The sequence below is a fragment of the Heloderma suspectum genome, chromosome 3 (assembly GCF_057233095.1).
Source record: "Heloderma suspectum isolate Gila_16-S chromosome 3, 16-S_ref, whole genome shotgun sequence".
NCBI lineage: Eukaryota > Metazoa > Chordata > Lepidosauria > Squamata > Helodermatidae > Heloderma > Heloderma suspectum.
This window is the reverse complement of record NC_139460.1, coordinates 221,712,974-221,729,698: the sequence shown is the minus strand read 5'-3', so window position 1 is coordinate 221,729,698 and position 16,725 is coordinate 221,712,974. Positions and strand designations below refer to the sequence as shown.

Here is a 16,725-nt window from a genome sequence, read left to right as displayed (position 1 = left end):
GAGTTTAATTCTGGGTAGGATCTTAGGGCTGATTCACACAGGCATGCAGCACTAAGATCTAATCACTTGACTCATAACCGAGTGTGTGGTCTTTGTTTGTTCTGAAAAGACTAAATATCATGACAATACAGCTATTTTGAAAGTATATGATACTTGTTCATTTACTCATGCCTCAGACGTCTGTTCATCAAAATTGTGGCAAATTCACCTTGGCTTCCAGTCTCAGATCCATCACAAGGTCCTTGTCCTTAATTACAAAGTCATCTGTGACCTTGTCCCACCTTATCTCTCTGCTCTTATATCCCAACACGTACCTGCCTGTAAGAGTTGCTCATCCAGCCCACTGCCCTCCAAGAGTCTCCTGTTTGAGGAAACAGCACTCCCCTTTCTCGCTGATCTTACACCTTCCAGGATGCTTCCGTGGTGTCACTTCCCTTCCTTCCTCCAAATCCCCCCTCAAAACCCACTTTTTTCTGTTAAGCCTTCAACACACCCCTCTGGTCCCCATACCATACTTAGGAGTGGGCAATCTTTTTACCCATGAGGGCCACATGTCGAGGTAGGCACTGGGCCAGGGACAACATGCTGGTGGTGGGAGGGCCTGGGCTGGTGGTAGGTTAAACCCTCTTCTCCCTGGGCAAGGAAGGCTTTCATCTCCCTGCTTGGAGGGGGAGAGAGGGCTGCTCTAGTCCACCTTATCCCCATGGTTTCTCTCTCAAGCTTCTTATTCTTGATGGAGAAATCATGGAGTTCAGTGGGCTAGAGCAGCAAAAGCTACAGTATCCATACAAATTTTGCAGCAGGGGGAATTTGTGTGTGTGTGGGGGGGAGCACCAAGGCTCTTGTGGGCCAAATGGGAGATCCCCAGCTGAGGGCTGCATGTGCGCTGTGGTTTGCCCACATGTGCTGGACTGCAACTGAGCTCAGTACATGTAACTGAAATAATCATTCTTCATCCCTGCCTCCATTTCCCTCTCTTTCCACTGGTGCCTCCCATGTTTTGATAGCTAGATTGTAATCTCCTTATAGCAGGGACCTGTTCTCTCATTCTTTGTACAACATCCTGTACGTGGATGACAAGGGGCCAGTTCACATGATCGAACAGCCCACCATGGCTTATTTAACCCATGGCCTGTTCTAAATTTATGCAAGGATTGTTTAACCCTCGCATAATCCCTGCCACCTGGGTTTGCATAACATGACAAGCCGTGGCCAGGCAGTAAATATTCAAATCCTGACTGGCACAGTGGGCTATTTTGAACATGTGAACCGGTTCTATGAGCCTGTTCACACATCACAGCAGCCCACTGTGGTTTAGTTTACCGGCAAGGGTTGTTGCATTGTGGTGGGTGCCATTTTTGCATGGCGCCTGTGGGTGCCCAGGTTGTCATATCATGTGAACCTAGGCAACAGGGGTTGTTTGAGGAATCGAGAATCCTCAAATAACTCTAAAAAAAAAGCCATGGGTTATTTTAGAGTAGTCTAACCCTCAAACAACCCCTGCTGCCTGGGTTCACATGACAAGCCACAGCAAGCTGGGTGCCCACAGGCATCATACAAAAATTGCACCCATGGTTGCCCGGCACAATGTGACAGCCCCTGTGGGTAAATTAAGGCATGGTGGGCTGTCATGTCACGTGAACCAGGTCAATATGTAAATCCATGGTGAAGATAACTTTTGACTTCCTAAAGCAGGATATGCCATCAGAATCTTGAGACCCTATTTTGGTTGATTTATTGGTCCTTGAGTGATCTTTTGATGAGGAACTGCTGTCTTCTGTATTGCATATCTCCTTGGTTGGATAGATTATTTTATGTTCTCTCATTTTTTTTAATGTAGCACTGAAAATGAAGCAGTGTCATTTACCTGAATCTCCATAGAGTTTGAAAGATGTTGAGTAAAAGTCTGATTGTCCCCACAATTCCATTCTTATGAAAACATGTTTATAAGTAACATTGCTCCATCCATTCCCATCCAGACAACTTCTGGATGGAAGCTTTATTGCTTTCTCTCCCCCCACTGCCACACCCAGCAGCCCTTTTTAAAAAGCTGGTGAAACACTTCTGCAGCCTGCATTTAATCGTTAAGCACAATGTTTATTCTCTCTTTGTAATAGGTTTTTAAATTCCTAGGGAGAAATGGAAACTGCTTATCTGGCAGCTTACTGTTCAACACTACCTTTCTCCTATTTAGGAAATTTTGAATCGCAATATCCCCCAAATACCTAGCTATTCCCAAGTAGTGAAGTGTCTATTAAAATATTGTTTATGTTAATATTTATATTGAGGTGAAATATAAAATGCCAGCATATTGTTTAGAAGAAATTCAGAATTTCTGTAAATGTAATCTGAGTTTAACTGTGTCTGTGATGTATGCATGTGCTCTTCCCAGATGTGTATTTCTTCATGAGTTTATTAACAATGTTAGATTGATATTTGTGTGGATATTATGCAAGGTTGAAGAGTGCAATGAATACATGATGGCAATACCACATTCTGCGACTCCCCTTGATCTCCCTGCAATCGCAGCAATTAAAGCAAAGGCTGCTGAGGGGCAACAAACTGAGCTACACAGAAAAAACATTCCTCATTTGGCAAAGTACTTTTTGTGGCCTCAAACAGAAATACGAGGCTATTAGAATTCAAGAAAGTGAAACAGAGGAAAGGATTAGTTGCTTGTAGCATACCAAGGGCAGGCATGTTCACTGATTTCCACTGTATATTCTGGCTGTCGAATTGAGTCAGATCTAGGGTTCACAAGTATAGTTTTGGATATAGGCCATCTGTTCATTTGATGTCTTTCCTGACCCTGCCTTGCTTTGTTTTCATAAATTATATTATTTTACTATACCAGAGTTGTAGCCTACAACTTAAAAGGCTTGAGGATGGCTGGGATGGGGAGCTTTCACAATTGCTGTCCCATACAGAACAACATACTGCATTCTGAATCTGTGAAACATCCATTCGTGGGTGAATTCATTCCCCTCAAAGATGAGCATAGGAAGCTATTGCATTTGTAACACGTATGTGGAATGAAATTCTCTTTGATGTCTGTGAGAATTCTTATTTTTGCATATTATGGATGTAATTAATGTATTATTTGAATCGAGTCTGAGTGTCCAAGAGAGAGCGCTATCAGTCTTGATGGTTGGGTAGCCAAAAATGCCGATATTGGCCATAATTCTAAAGTGTTAAAAACTAGAATTTGCTTTTAAATGGCAACATCTAAATAGTTTATACTTTGTTATCCTTATTTCTTTTCCTTCACATACATTGCAATCATATTTTCAACATTTTCCTTGCACTTAGAGACAAGCTGGCTTGAGTACAATAAAACTATTTGATAATGATTTTTGGACAATGAGGGTAGAAATGGCCAAATCATATGCACATTCCACAACTGTGCTGAGTAATGTATTAGGGCAACAACTAAGAAATAACAGCCTCTTATCTGTGTGTTATTAAGAATGTAGAAATGAACCCCAGAATGTCAGGCAGGGCCGGCCATACCATGAAGCAGAGGGATGGCCAGCCCTACCTTGGGCAGGAGATCCTTGACTGTGGCAGTGGCTCCCTCCCCAGTCATTCCCATCCTCCTTATCCTGCACCTCAGTGGCAGCAATGTTTGTTTATTGCGGTTCTGTCTTACCTACATGTCACACATGGCGCCATTGAGAAAAGCCCTTAGTGAGCACATGGAGAGGCAGCCAACCCAGGCCACCCACTGTAATAGGAATCATGCATACATTGTTCTACTCATGTGATGCACACTGGCCCCACTGTTGCTGCATTGCAGCATTTGTTTGAATGATCAGTGAGCAGGCACCAGGCAGGGCAGTGAGCAAGAAGCAGTAAGGTGTGGAAGGAAAGAGCTGTGTGTGCTATGTAACCTGTCCTGCTCCCCATTAGCTAGCCTGCCACCCTTAGGTACAGTGAAGGATGGTGTCTCATCATCAGTGTTGAAGTAAGAGTCAGTTGCCAGTCTGGTCAGCTTCTGTATGTGGAATGTGGAGTGGGAGCATCATCTTGTCAGGCAGCAAAAATTCTTTGGGCCAGCCTAGATTCAAAGTCTTTGGAATAGCTCAGACACCCATTAGCACTAATTAATTTCTGGCACAAGTAAAGAAAAGAGCCAAATGCATCTGCTTGCATTAAAGCAAATACTGGTCCAATAGGGAGCACCGCTTGTAGAAATGAGTCTATAAGTTAATAGCAATTTTAAAAGTCCTAACCGCATCTCTCTTTTCCCCTCTTAACTCTAGAAAGGCAACAGCAGATGCAACATGAAGTGAACGTTTCCTTTACATGCCACATGTTGATATTTGTACCGGGCGATTTGAAGCTGCTCTGCATCAGCCTGCAAAACTGGTTTCTGCTGTGCTTTAGACAGGATGAGCAAGCCACAGAGGGGCTTCCTGTTCTGCAAAAATACTGACAACTGTCCTGTTCAAAGTGAATTTTAAGACTACATGCAAGTGTTCTGACGAAATGAAAGAAGTTCTGCACTGGTCACCTAAGGAGGTGGCAGATTGGTTGCTGGAGAATGCTATGCCAGAATACTGTGAACCATTGGAACATTTCACTGGGCAGGACTTGATCAATCTAATGAAGGAGGATTTTGAGAAGCCCCCTTTGTCACGCGTGTCTTCGGACAATGGCCAGCGACTGCTGTACATGATAGAGACTTTAAAAATGGAGCACCACATCGAGGCACACAAAAATGGGCATGCCAATGGCCACTTAATCATCGGTACAGAGGCCCCCTCCAGTGAAAATGGTTTCAACAACAAAACAAAACCAAACGGGATGCCAAATGGAATTAGGAAGGAAATGATAAAGATCCCCATGCCAGAGCCAGAACGTTCCCAGTATCCCATGGAATGGGGAAAGACACTTCTGGCTTTCCATTATGCGCTTTGTTGTTTAGTCCTTACAACAGTGACAGTTTCAGTTGTCCATGAACGAGTGCCTCCCAAGGAGGTGGAGCCACCCCTGCCAGATGCTTTTTTTGATCACTTTAGCCGGGTGCAATGGGCTTTTTCTATCTGTGAAATTAATGGCTTGATCCTTGTAGGACTCTGGGTAATTCAGTGGCTGCTCTTAAAATACAAGTAAGTAAATTTATCTCTTGATAACATTTCAGTCAGTCTTTTCACTGCTAATTAATTTTATTTTTAAGATTAATTTCATTTTCAGTATGCTGATTTTAAATTGCCTTTTAAAATAACAATACTCTCCACTGTGGCTTGTAAAACTGCTAAAATGTGCGTGGAGGGACTTGTAAAATAGCAATCAAGGGCAAGAACAGTATTTGGGCAGTAACCAATGGTGCCTGCACACTAACAGGACTAATTGCTAGCTCAGTAGGAAACTAAGGGGTCCTGAAGCAACCAAAAACAAACCTCCACTCACCTGCCCCATTCTGGAAATGAGCATTTCTGCTCATTCCCAGAGTTGCTTTACAAAATGCTAGCTTTCTAGCGGTTGGTCCTGCAGGCATAACAGAATGAGCAAAGGCGCAGCAACAGTATTTGATACTGTCCTTTGTATGAAATCCATATGTTAACTATTTTTCAGAATTGTTAACCTTACTTGGTCATAGTAAGATTTAAACCTGGTTTGCAAGTAATTATTTAGGAGGAAGTTGTCTACCAACCCATCTTGCTTTCATTGGTAAAGCTGAAGAGAAATTTTGGTTTGGAAAATCTGAGTGTTTTATGAGGGAAATTTTCCATTTATATTTCATATAATGCCCTGAATCCAAATAACTGTGTTACTAAAAATAGCTTAAAATCCTATGCCCCTGGATGGTCCTGAAGTCGCTCTTTGGATCCTGTTCATTATTACAATTCTATTCTATTCTATTATTAATGTTCACTGTGGATTGTATCAAATATTAGTTCTACTTAGAGTAGATCTGTTGAGATGAAAAATTAGACTAACATTGGATACAATCCTATGCGAGTACCCAGTTTCAGTGGGTCTACTCTTAAGTATGATCTAACTTGTCTGGATCGAACTTAGCTTTGGAGATGATCCTTTTCAGTTCCCAAGAGATTAAAAAAAAAATTAGCATTTTCTACAGGATTTATGTACTGATTGTTTGGAATTTTAGGGGGAATGATTTATAACCTTACTTTGCTACCAGTGCTTGTGTACTTAAACTGGAATCTGGCTTTTAAGAGTGCAAAGAAAATCAAAATACCTTTCATAAAATTTTTTCCCTAATGTATTATATGAAGAAGTTATTAGGATAAAATTTAAAAATCTGGAGGAAATGACACTTAATATTTAAGAATGTTTGCCTGAATCTCCAAACTAGTTAACATAGATATTAAGGGGCCTAGAATGAAGTTATACCACTTAGTGGCCAGCTACCCTTAATACTGAGTTTGTCTGTCTTCAAAGAATAAGAGCAACGCCTATCAATAAGACAATGGGCTGTATCCAATGCTGCTGCTCACTTATGCTATTGACATTGCACTAGCATAAGGAACCTTATGCTAGTGCTATGTCAGTAGTGTATTAGTGTATTGCTTTGGTTTTCCCTGGAAAACCTGTTGTGCCAGCATACACTATTATGTTACGCCAGAGGCTGCCTACACTCACGCTATGTCAATTGTATAATTGGAGCCGCAGCATTGGATACAGGCCAATATCCTTTTATTTTCTCCCACAAAGTGAATGGCTTCCATTAAGTTCTGTCAGAGAAAGTAAAGCATCTGTAAAGGGGGTGGGGGAACAGCTGAGATGACTGATAAAATTAGCATCAGAGATAGTGAGCAGATTTTGTTGCCACGTTATCAGTCTAGTTGATTCTTTTCAGAGTCTTTCTCCCATATAAATGAATGGTTCCTATTGTATTGGACGAACAGAAGTCTCTGCACAGTGTACATACAAGTCTGTTGCCTCTTCCATTCTGTGCAGGATTCTTGGTCGTGCTAAACTTCCAGTACACCGCTTCATGTTTCTCCAAAGGAATGAATGACGGCCATTCTTTTATATGAGAAAAAATCAAATTAAAATTAGATTCAGAGGCCTTAATGGAGAGGAGGCTGTAGTTGCACTCTTCCCCTGTAAATCAGACTGTCTGGAGTGAGAGATAGGTCTCATCCCCCCAGCTATGTCCTAGATTGCAGCACATACTTTGTCCAATAGCCTGCTTCTATCGGCACAGCTGCCCACAGTTCTCTTCATCATACTAGGAGAGAAAGTTGGGAACTGACTTTTATATATACAAATAATGTCAAGAGTCTGGCATTCTGTTCGTAGATTTGCTGCTGACATTGTCATCTTGAATTTCCTGGTCTATTCTGCATCCATTAAGTGGGAATAATATGTTACTTTAATGGAAAAAAGGATAGTATATTGTCCTAGAACATATAGATGGCATCTAGAGCAACACTCATTTTATCCTGAAACACTTCAATTGACACATTTCCCCCTCCACCCTTTTCCCCTGCAGGTCTATTATTGGCAGAAGATTTTTTTGTATAGTTGGCACACTGTACTTGTATCGGTGTATTACAATGTATGTAACTACACTCCCAGTACCTGGCATGCATTTCAACTGTTCTCCAAAGGTAATATTTTTATTGGCTATCATAATCTAACATCTCTCCCCCCCCCGCCCCCAGATTCTCCAGTATTTGGAACAGTTTAGTCAGACTGACGTATGAATTGCTTGCCAAGAGGAATTGGCAAGAATTCTTTCACAGCTAATCAGTATTGCTTGTTGCTCAGCCTTAGTGTTAACTAATGAACAGGTTCTGTCAGAATTTAGTTCAGGGTCTTCAGTGTACTCCACTCCAGTGGATGACCTAAAGGATGATGGTGTTTTAACTTTCGGCTTGAAAGCAATACTGGAATCAGTCCCATATCTCCTCCAACCTTCCTAACAGGTGATCACTGCTTTCAGAGCTGACCACAACCACTATGGACAGAACTGTAAGGCATGTCAATTTCCAAGGTGTAGATTAGAAATGTTGAACCTCTTTCAGCCCAAGGGCCAAAGTAAAGAGCAACAATTACCCTACACTAGACAAATTTTCTCCACAGTAATGAACATTTTTGAACATCATGAGTCTCCTCTCCCTCCCCCAAGAAAATCAGGTTTTAAAGTTTAACCATTTCTTAACCTCTTTAATTTTATTACATCTGATGGCCCTGTGTCTGCTGTAAGATATCTTCATAGACATGGCCATAACATAGAACTGAGCTGCTTACAGCCTCCAGGCTCCTGTTATTTATCTAGCTTTTGTGGTTATAGAGGAAGGTTTTTTGCTTTGTTTTGTTTTTAATGTGACAGCAGTGAGAACAGTACTATCAGAAACCAAAACAAACCCCAAATGCATTGTGAAGTGCAATCTCATCCTTAGTCCAGAGTTGTAATGTTTAGTAGATCAATTCCTCATTTATGGACTTTGGGAATTAACACTGTCAAAGCTTGTGGTCATCTCAGACCTCTGAAATCTCAGTTGATAATTGGGGAGTTTGCACTGCATTGCACCTTCCTTACCAGTCCTTTCCAGAAAATGCTGCATCATATTTTGTAACTCTGACTTGTTGTTTAGCTGTTCTGTCAATAGGCAAGCAAATTTCATTGCTTAAATGCGGACAGTTTATATTGAGAAGTCAGTTGAATGGCACTGTTCCTCAGAACGTCCAAAAACTGTCCACAGCCTCCACAGGGACAAGTGAGCTAGTGAAGTTTGAAGCCATAGAAATCAAATACCTGTGTAACATAATATGACCCCCTTTGCTTGTCCCCGGCTTATCTTTTCTTGACAGATCAAAGATCATTGTGGCCTCTGCAGTTCATAATTTCATAATCCTGTAATGTCAGAATGAAGACAAAGGCATGGGTGAATTAGAAATTGACCTACTAAGTCTGGCCTGAAAATTAGGAGATTGGAATTCAGAGTGCATTTGGGATTTGGTCCGGCTTCTGTTACTCTCACTGCTCATGCTTTGAGTGAATAGTGTCCATAAAGGATAATATGCATTTCAGCCATTTCTTAGCAACCACTATGTTTATGTAATGAGGATCTCCAAATGATTCAGACTTAATGGGGTCATCTGGCTAATAACAGAAAGAAGATGCTGCTGCTAAGCAGGTTACTTGCTTCTCTGTTTATATTTGTAATTATTTCAATAAAAATAATGAAAAGGTGATATTATTTAGGTTGATAATATTTTTCATGAATACAAAGTATTGGGGATCCTATGTCAGAGGTCTGTTTAGGATTATTTATCTTTTTAAAGGAAATTGCTATTTATTCATTGACTGCTGTGATGCATTCAATGTCATTGAATCTTATTATCTAATAAGTTTTTCCCTTAGAGTGTCATATTCTCAATGTAATCTCATCTGCTATCTTTCATAAGATCACTCTAAACTATGTGCACCTTGATGTGAAATAATGTGCTGATTTCTCTTCCCTCTCCCTTCCATTTCCCTCAGCTCTTTGGAGACTGGGAATCACACATGAGGAGGATAATGAAGCTGCTTGCTGGAGGCGGGCTCTCTATCACTGGATCACATGATATGTGTGGTGACTACCTATACAGTGGTCACACGGTGATGTTAACACTCACATACTTATTTATCAAAGAGTGTAAGTTTGACATTTCTAGTACCAGACTAAATAATGTATGTTACTTAGTGTGAGATGCTCCCCTCCTGCCAGTAAAATATTCCCCTCCTGCCAGTGCTTTTACCTTGATTATATTTTTCTTAGAAAGTACATCATAGGATACAAATATCCAACAATTAAAGAAACTCTTACCCAAGGGTGACAACATTTTTTGTTCTTTGATGAGAACATAAATATATATTTAACCCTTCTCTCCAGTCTACATATATTATTTCCCCAATCTTCTCTCATTCTGTCTGTCATTTCTACCAACTTGTTAGCACAGCTACTGAGCAATAGCACCCTAGCATAGCACAAATGGGAAAAAGAAAGAACACATCTCATCTTAATCATTTTTATTTGCTGGGATTGGACTGTAGTCTAACATTTTTTCCAAGGAAAAAATTTGCTGCAGGAAAGTTTGACGAAAATCAAATGAAGAGTTGCAAAGAATTAGTTAAACTGGCCTGGTATGGTTTGTTCAGTCACCTCTAATCTGCACCAACATATGTACAAAAAAACAGAACTGTCACTTGAGGCACAGGTGAACTCAGTGGCACGGAGCACTTTTTATCAGCTTAGGCTGGTATACCAACTACACCCTTATCTGGACAGAGATAGCCTAGCTACGGTGATCCATGCTCTGATAACTTCTCGTCCGGATTACTGCAATGCGTTACACGTGGGGCTGCCTTTGAAAACGGTCTGGAAACTTCAGCTGGTCCAAAATAGGGCAGCAAGATTGTTAACAGGGACTGGCCTGCGAGCTCATATTATGCCAGTACTTTTCCAGCTGCACTGGCTGCCAGTCCATCTCTGGGCCTGATTCAAAGTGCTGGTATTAACATTTAAAGCCCTTAACGGCTTGGGGCCAGGTTACCTGAAGGTTCGCCTCCTCCCATATGTGCCTGCCCGGACCTTAAGATCCGGAGGCCCTTCTCCGTGAGCCCCTGCCAAAGGAAGTGAGGCGGGTGGCTACTAGGAGGAGGGCTTTTTCTGCTGTGGCACCCTGGCTCTGGAATGAGCTCTCTGGTGAGGTTTGCCTGGCACCTACATTGTATTCATTTCCTTTTTATTTTCCCAGGCATTTTAGCTTTCTAAACTTTTAGCTTTGCTGTTTTAAATCTGTGTTTTAAACTCCTGCACTGCTGCTAGGTTTTATTGTGGTTGTATATTGTGGTTTTAATGTTCTATATATTTTAAATTGTTTTATTGTGTGCTGTTTGGTTTATTTTTTGTGAACCGCCCAGAGAGCTTCGGCTATTGGGCGGTATAGAAATGGAATGAATGAATGAATAAATAAATAAATAATAACATTTACAACTGGAGCAACTGACATTGCAAGAAAATGGGAGAAACTGTAGTAACACACCAGCTTAAGGCTTCAGTTTGTTTTGTTGTGATGTGCCTAATGAGCTTGATTCTGTGTAATTTCAGTATGATGAGTTTGTAAACCAGTTGCTGAATTGATTGATCAAACTGATAAATCAATCAATAGATACTTGTATCACCTGTAATTTATTCTAATAGAGTGGGTAAAATCCAGCTAGTGTACCTCCATTGCCAGAAGACATTCATCAGTACAACAGGGAGGGCGCAATTCTTCGTCCCTGTGGTCTCCCAAATCTACTCCAGAGAGTTGGGGGACCGCCTGGAGCAGAAAGGGTGCACTGCAAGGGGAGAGAGGATCACCACTCCCTTTTTTCTTTTTTACTAAAGGAAGCCTTCAGTCCGCAGAAGGATACTAGTTGGATTCCAGTCATTTTAGGGAGTTATGGATAGAGGGATGGATTCAACAGGAAAAAACCTATCTGTTCTTCTTTTGAAAAGTTAATTTTAAATAACTTTACTCACTAGTCTAATTGTTTCTTTGCTTAACTTGCTTCTTAAAATGCTAACCAGGGCAGTACAGTTTATTATTGTATTGTATTTTCAATATTGCATTTAAAAGTGAATTCATGCAAACTAAATGTTCTATTATCAAGAATTGAATTTGTGATCCTTGATAAATTCACCTCTAATTTGACTGTGAAGGTAATACATGCATAATTTCATTTTTCACTTTTGCTTTTGGTTCAAATTACAAATCACATTGTAGCCCCTCAGAGTAGGGGGTGGTTTACAGTGGAGAAGGGATAGGGGAAGAGGGTCCTTAACTCTTTCCTTCCCCTGCTAGTCATCCCCTCCCTCCCACCGCTATTCCAAACCCATTTAGCTTGCAAACATGAACCTGGAATCTCCTGGTGCTAGTGAGGGGAGAAAATCTTAGGAGCTTCTGAGGGAAAGAAAGCAGCAGGGAAGCTGATGAACACTCCTTTCTCTACAGCAGAGTTCTCTCTTCTGAGGGCAGCCGAAAACAGGGAGGCACCAAGTAGCCAAAAACTAAAGTGACTCAAAATGACAAAACTGCCTGTTTATTTTGTGCCAGCCCACCCAGTGTTTCAGAGATTTATTTTATGTATGTATTTATTTAAGAACATAAGAGCCATGTTGGATCAGACTAAGGTCCATTTAGTCCAGCATTCTGTTCATACTGTGGCCAACCAGATGCCCGTGGGAAACCCACAAGCAGGACATGAATGCAAGAACACCCTCCTGCCCATATTCCCCAGCAACTGCTGTACACTGGCATGCTTCCTCTGATACTGGAGGTAGCACATAGCCATCAGGACTAGTAGCCACTGATAGCCTTCTCCTCCAGGAATCTGTCTAACCCCCCTTTAAAGCCATCCAAATAGGTGGCCATCACTACAACTTGTAGAAGTGAGTTCCATAGTTTAACCATGCTCTGTGTGAAGAAGTACTTCCTTTTGTCTGTCCTGAATCTCCCGCTCATCAGCTTCATGGGAATACCCTGAGTTCTAGTATTATGAGAGAGGGAGAAAACTGTCTCCCTATCTGCTTTCTCCATACCATGCTTTATTTATTTACAGCATTTTACTATGTTCTTCAGCAAAAAAAAAAGGCTCCAGAATGGTTTACAAAGATAAATAATAAGACAGGGCCTGCTCTCAGGTTACAATCTAAAAGACACAACAGAAAAGGAAGAAAGGATTGGGAAAGGAGAAGGAAAAAAGCAGAATACCTTTCTCAGGGACTCCCTGCACTATCAAAACTCCAAAATGACAATGTTGGGCAGGTTGGCACAAAATAAACAGGCACTTTTGGGATTTCCCCCCCTCTTCTGTGGGCCTTTTGTAATGGAGAAGAAATAATGGGACTTACATTATATATGGCTGAAGTTTAAGGTGTAGTTTGACCCTAATAAAAGGCTCTGTTTCATTGGTGCTACTTCTGAAGCTTTTAAAAAATCACATACATCATAAACAAGAAATGTGTGTTTTAAGTTGAGATCTCACTTGAATGGCCACACTGTTCTCCCAAACATCCAAAGATTATGAAGTACTTGCAGGGACAGTGACAACTAGGGAGTTTTGTGGCCATGGAAATCTGTGAGATCAATATTCTCCCCCTCCTATTCCACATCACATTATTCCACTTGATGTGTATCCCATTTGAAGACTTGCAACTTCTTCCTGTGAAGGAGAAAATGCTATATGTATGGAATTCATGCATTAGACCTTATGTTTTCCCTTTATTTCAGATTCCCCTCGGCGACTCTGGTGGTATCATTGGATTTGCTGGGCTCTCAGCATAGTTGGGATGTTCTGTATTCTCCTGGCTCATGACCACTATACTGTGGATGTGGTGGTGGCTTACTACATCACTACAAGACTTTTCTGGTGGTATCACACAATGGCCAACCAACAAGTGAGTGTTTTACCCCTTCCCCAGTAATGAGAGTAATGTACTGGCTTAGGCCGATCTATTCCAATCCATTGAATGAACATTTTAGTTCAGAAATAGATCACTTCCTCTCTTGTATATCTTCATTTCTTGCATAACCATTTGTGTAAGGAATGTGAAAGAAAGGATGAATAATTTTTGTAAAGTGGAGGATTCCCAGTGCTATTAAAATAAACAAGCACCTGCCATGAAAGTGTCTGTTGCATTACTTTGAAGTGTGGAACTGGGATCTGTTTTTGTTAATGAGAAGAAAGGGTTCCTGGTGAAGAGTATGACTTGGGAAAATGACTCAAGTCCATAATTATTTCCCCAACATTAATATCTGTTAGGAGGATCCACGTGGGCCAACAAAAATACATAGTTTCTTCTCATGCTAGCATCATCTCCTTGTATGGCATCTGGCCACAACACTTTAGTTACATATGCTACAAATGTTCAAATATGTTTGCTCTAAAAATCTAAATTGTGCTTGGGGAGAGAGAATTCTCCTTCCTTGGTTCTTCTTTGTGAGAATAGGTGCCCTGAGTTGCAAAGACTGCCAAATGTCCTTAGGCATATTTAGAAACTCCTTTCTGTTTAATGCAGAAACTGGGAGGAGAGAATGAGCCTCCTTCAAGGCTTCTGATGTGCTGAATGTACAGGAAACTGAGACACCTTTTCTGTGGGTAGATGCATCAACTCAGCATACTTTAGGAGCACATAAATCTCCTGTGTTGGAGAGAGATTCAAGTCCCTTCCTTTCACTAGCCATTGGAAATGTGAAAGCAGGATGCATGATATATGAAACCAACCTTATTTATGGAGGTAGACTGTAAAAGGTCAGTGATGGTTGCTTGCGGTCTGCAGTCAGTTACATTTTCAGTAGCTAAATAGTTCTTATGGTACCTGGTCAGAGTGGCATATACCAGAGTTGTGTTATTCTGAACCCAACATATAGGAAGATTGGGAGAAGTAATTATTATACTCCCAGGAACATGGAGGCTGTTTCACACAGTATAATCCTGTGCTAAAAGAACGTGTGAGTGAATAATATGACTATGTTGACAGGGCCACTTGCCTAGATCTTTATCACCTGATCAGTAACCTCCCAGCAATGCCAAATCCATAGGAAAGACTCACATGATCACTGAAGAATAAATGCATTACTATGAGTGTGTTGTGTTTCTTTCCTGAGATCTTATTTGTAAATATTCTCTTTTGCAGGTGCTAAAGGAAGCTTCTCAGACTAACCTTCTTGCACGGGTATGGTGGTACAGGCCCTTCCAGTACTTTGAAAAGAATGTCCGAGGCATTGTACCGCACTCATATCATTGGCCATTTTCCTGGCAAGCACTGCATCTGGGTAGACAACCTAAATACAGCAGATTGGTGAATGACACATAACAGCTACAAAAAGGAAATGGCAAGAGAGCTGTCCAAAAGTGCTAAGAACTCCCCAAGATGAGATGCCATAAAAATTGAACTATTCCCTTTCCTCTGCCTTTTAACTGTTACCTTGACTTAAATCTATTCTCTTACCTGATTAGCACTGTGATATTTTTCTCTCTCCAAAGGATCTGCGATGGACAACAATAAAGAAATGGTAATTATCATGCACTGCACACATTTCTTGTTAATAGATTTTGGATTTGCATTGCTCATCACCATGTTTCTTTGTATATGATGCAGCAGCATAAACAAAAAAAGGCTTTTATATCATAAGTTCTGGTCTTTCCAGTCTCGTCTGGGAATAAAGCATATTATTTTCTTGGGAAAACATAATTTTCATATCTCTTGCCCCACAGATTGGGCTGTAAGCCATTTTCTAGCAAATGTCTATATGAAGGTTTCTAAATACCTGACTAGGATAATATACAGGAATCTTTCTACCTGTTTCACTGAATCTACAAATGATAGACACAGAAAGGTTTGGTAAACTTTGATTTTGTAAATCTGCAGTGACAGTGTCAAAAGGTGCAAAAAAATTATTCTGTTGTAAAGTGATTTTCTAAGTATTTCCTAACTTTATTTTTCAAAATGATATGCGTAAAAATAAAATCTAAAAAGATTTTTACATGTCAGAGAAAAGAGTTAAAATAAAAAATGCTTCTTGGGAGAGAGATTTGTCTGTTTCTAGTGCCTTTCTTGTCTTGATAGTATGGTCAGTAGGCAGTCTTTAAAAGTTTTTATTTAAAATAAAGTATTCCATGAAACCAAGATTATATGTATTGTACACATTACTAAATTTTGATTTTATATCTAAATTAAACTGGAAATCTGCTTGCAATGTTCAGATGACTGAGTTAGTGGGAAAACCAAATATGATAAGTCTTCACACATTGTGGGCAGGTTAGAATGAAATGTGCTTCTTAAATTATTTTATTGTCTACTCCATACATGGATTTTAACTATAGCAAGAAACCAGCCATGAATTCCTTTTTATAAGTTTTTTTTAATGATCATCAAATCAAAAATCAAAGTATAAACAATGTCTTGTCCCTGAATGAAAATATTGTTGAAAAACAATTGATTTCTTTAAAACAGAATTGTGCAGAAACTGCATGTAACTCTAAAATTTAAATCCTGCCATACATACTGTGTTTGGGGGGAAGTATTCTATCCTATACTTGCCAATGTGCAGAACAAAATAGTTTTTTAAGAATGAAGAAGCATATATATATCTATATATCTATAAATATATATATTCATTCTGTATTTTATGTGAAGCAGAGTTATCTTCTGTAGGGTTTTTTGTGTGTTCAACAAGGTGAAATTTGTATTGTAAAACAATAATGGTGAAGGACAATAAAAATGGCTTTTAAACAAATAGTCTGCTCATTTTAATGTAAAAAGTCTGGCTTTTTGTCTTTGATTCACTGTATTTGTGTTAGCTTTAGAATGTGGATTTAAATGTTCAACTAAGAACATTTTGTAGACTCTGTGTAGAGTTATTGGTACAATCATTATATGATTTGTCCCTTACATATTGTCAGTGAAGTAGAAACAAGGAAATGTGAAAGTATGATTAAAAATAGTCCTTTTGTCATAAAGCAATCTGATTTCAGAAAATCATGGTCTCCTAAATCAGAGATGGGTAACCTGTGTCCTTTCGGATGTTGTTGGACTCTGAGTCTCATCACCACCAGCCAGCATGGGCCATGGTTAGGGATGATGGGAGTTATAGCCCACATAGGTTGCCTACAACTATGTTATAGACCCAACCAGCTTTGCATCTCTCTTCTTTGTGTATGAAGAGGAGAAAGGTGAGCAAGTGGTTTTGGATCTGAAAAGGTTGAATACCATT

At 40.1% G+C, this 16,725-nt stretch overlaps 1 protein-coding gene across 5 annotated transcripts in view; it reads left to right on the top strand.

The window, feature by feature from the left end:
* SGMS1 (sphingomyelin synthase 1) overlaps window positions 1–16,241 on the top strand; it is a 100,992-nt gene extending 84,751 nt beyond the window's left edge. For all 5 annotated transcript variants that reach the window (XM_084845727.1, XM_084845726.1, XM_084845724.1 and 2 more), the window contains 5 exons: window positions 4,263–5,111; window positions 7,466–7,583; window positions 9,464–9,617; window positions 13,240–13,406; window positions 14,646–16,241. In XM_084845727.1, coding sequence (XP_084701853.1) covers window positions 4,489–5,111; window positions 7,466–7,583; window positions 9,464–9,617; window positions 13,240–13,406; window positions 14,646–14,825 — 1,242 coding nt within the window. In that variant the 5' untranslated portion in view covers window positions 4,263–4,488 and the 3' untranslated portion in view covers window positions 14,826–16,241. The remainder of the gene's footprint in view (window positions 1–4,262; window positions 5,112–7,465; window positions 7,584–9,463; window positions 9,618–13,239; window positions 13,407–14,645) is intronic.
* The last annotated feature ends 484 nt before the right edge of the window (window positions 16,242–16,725 follow it).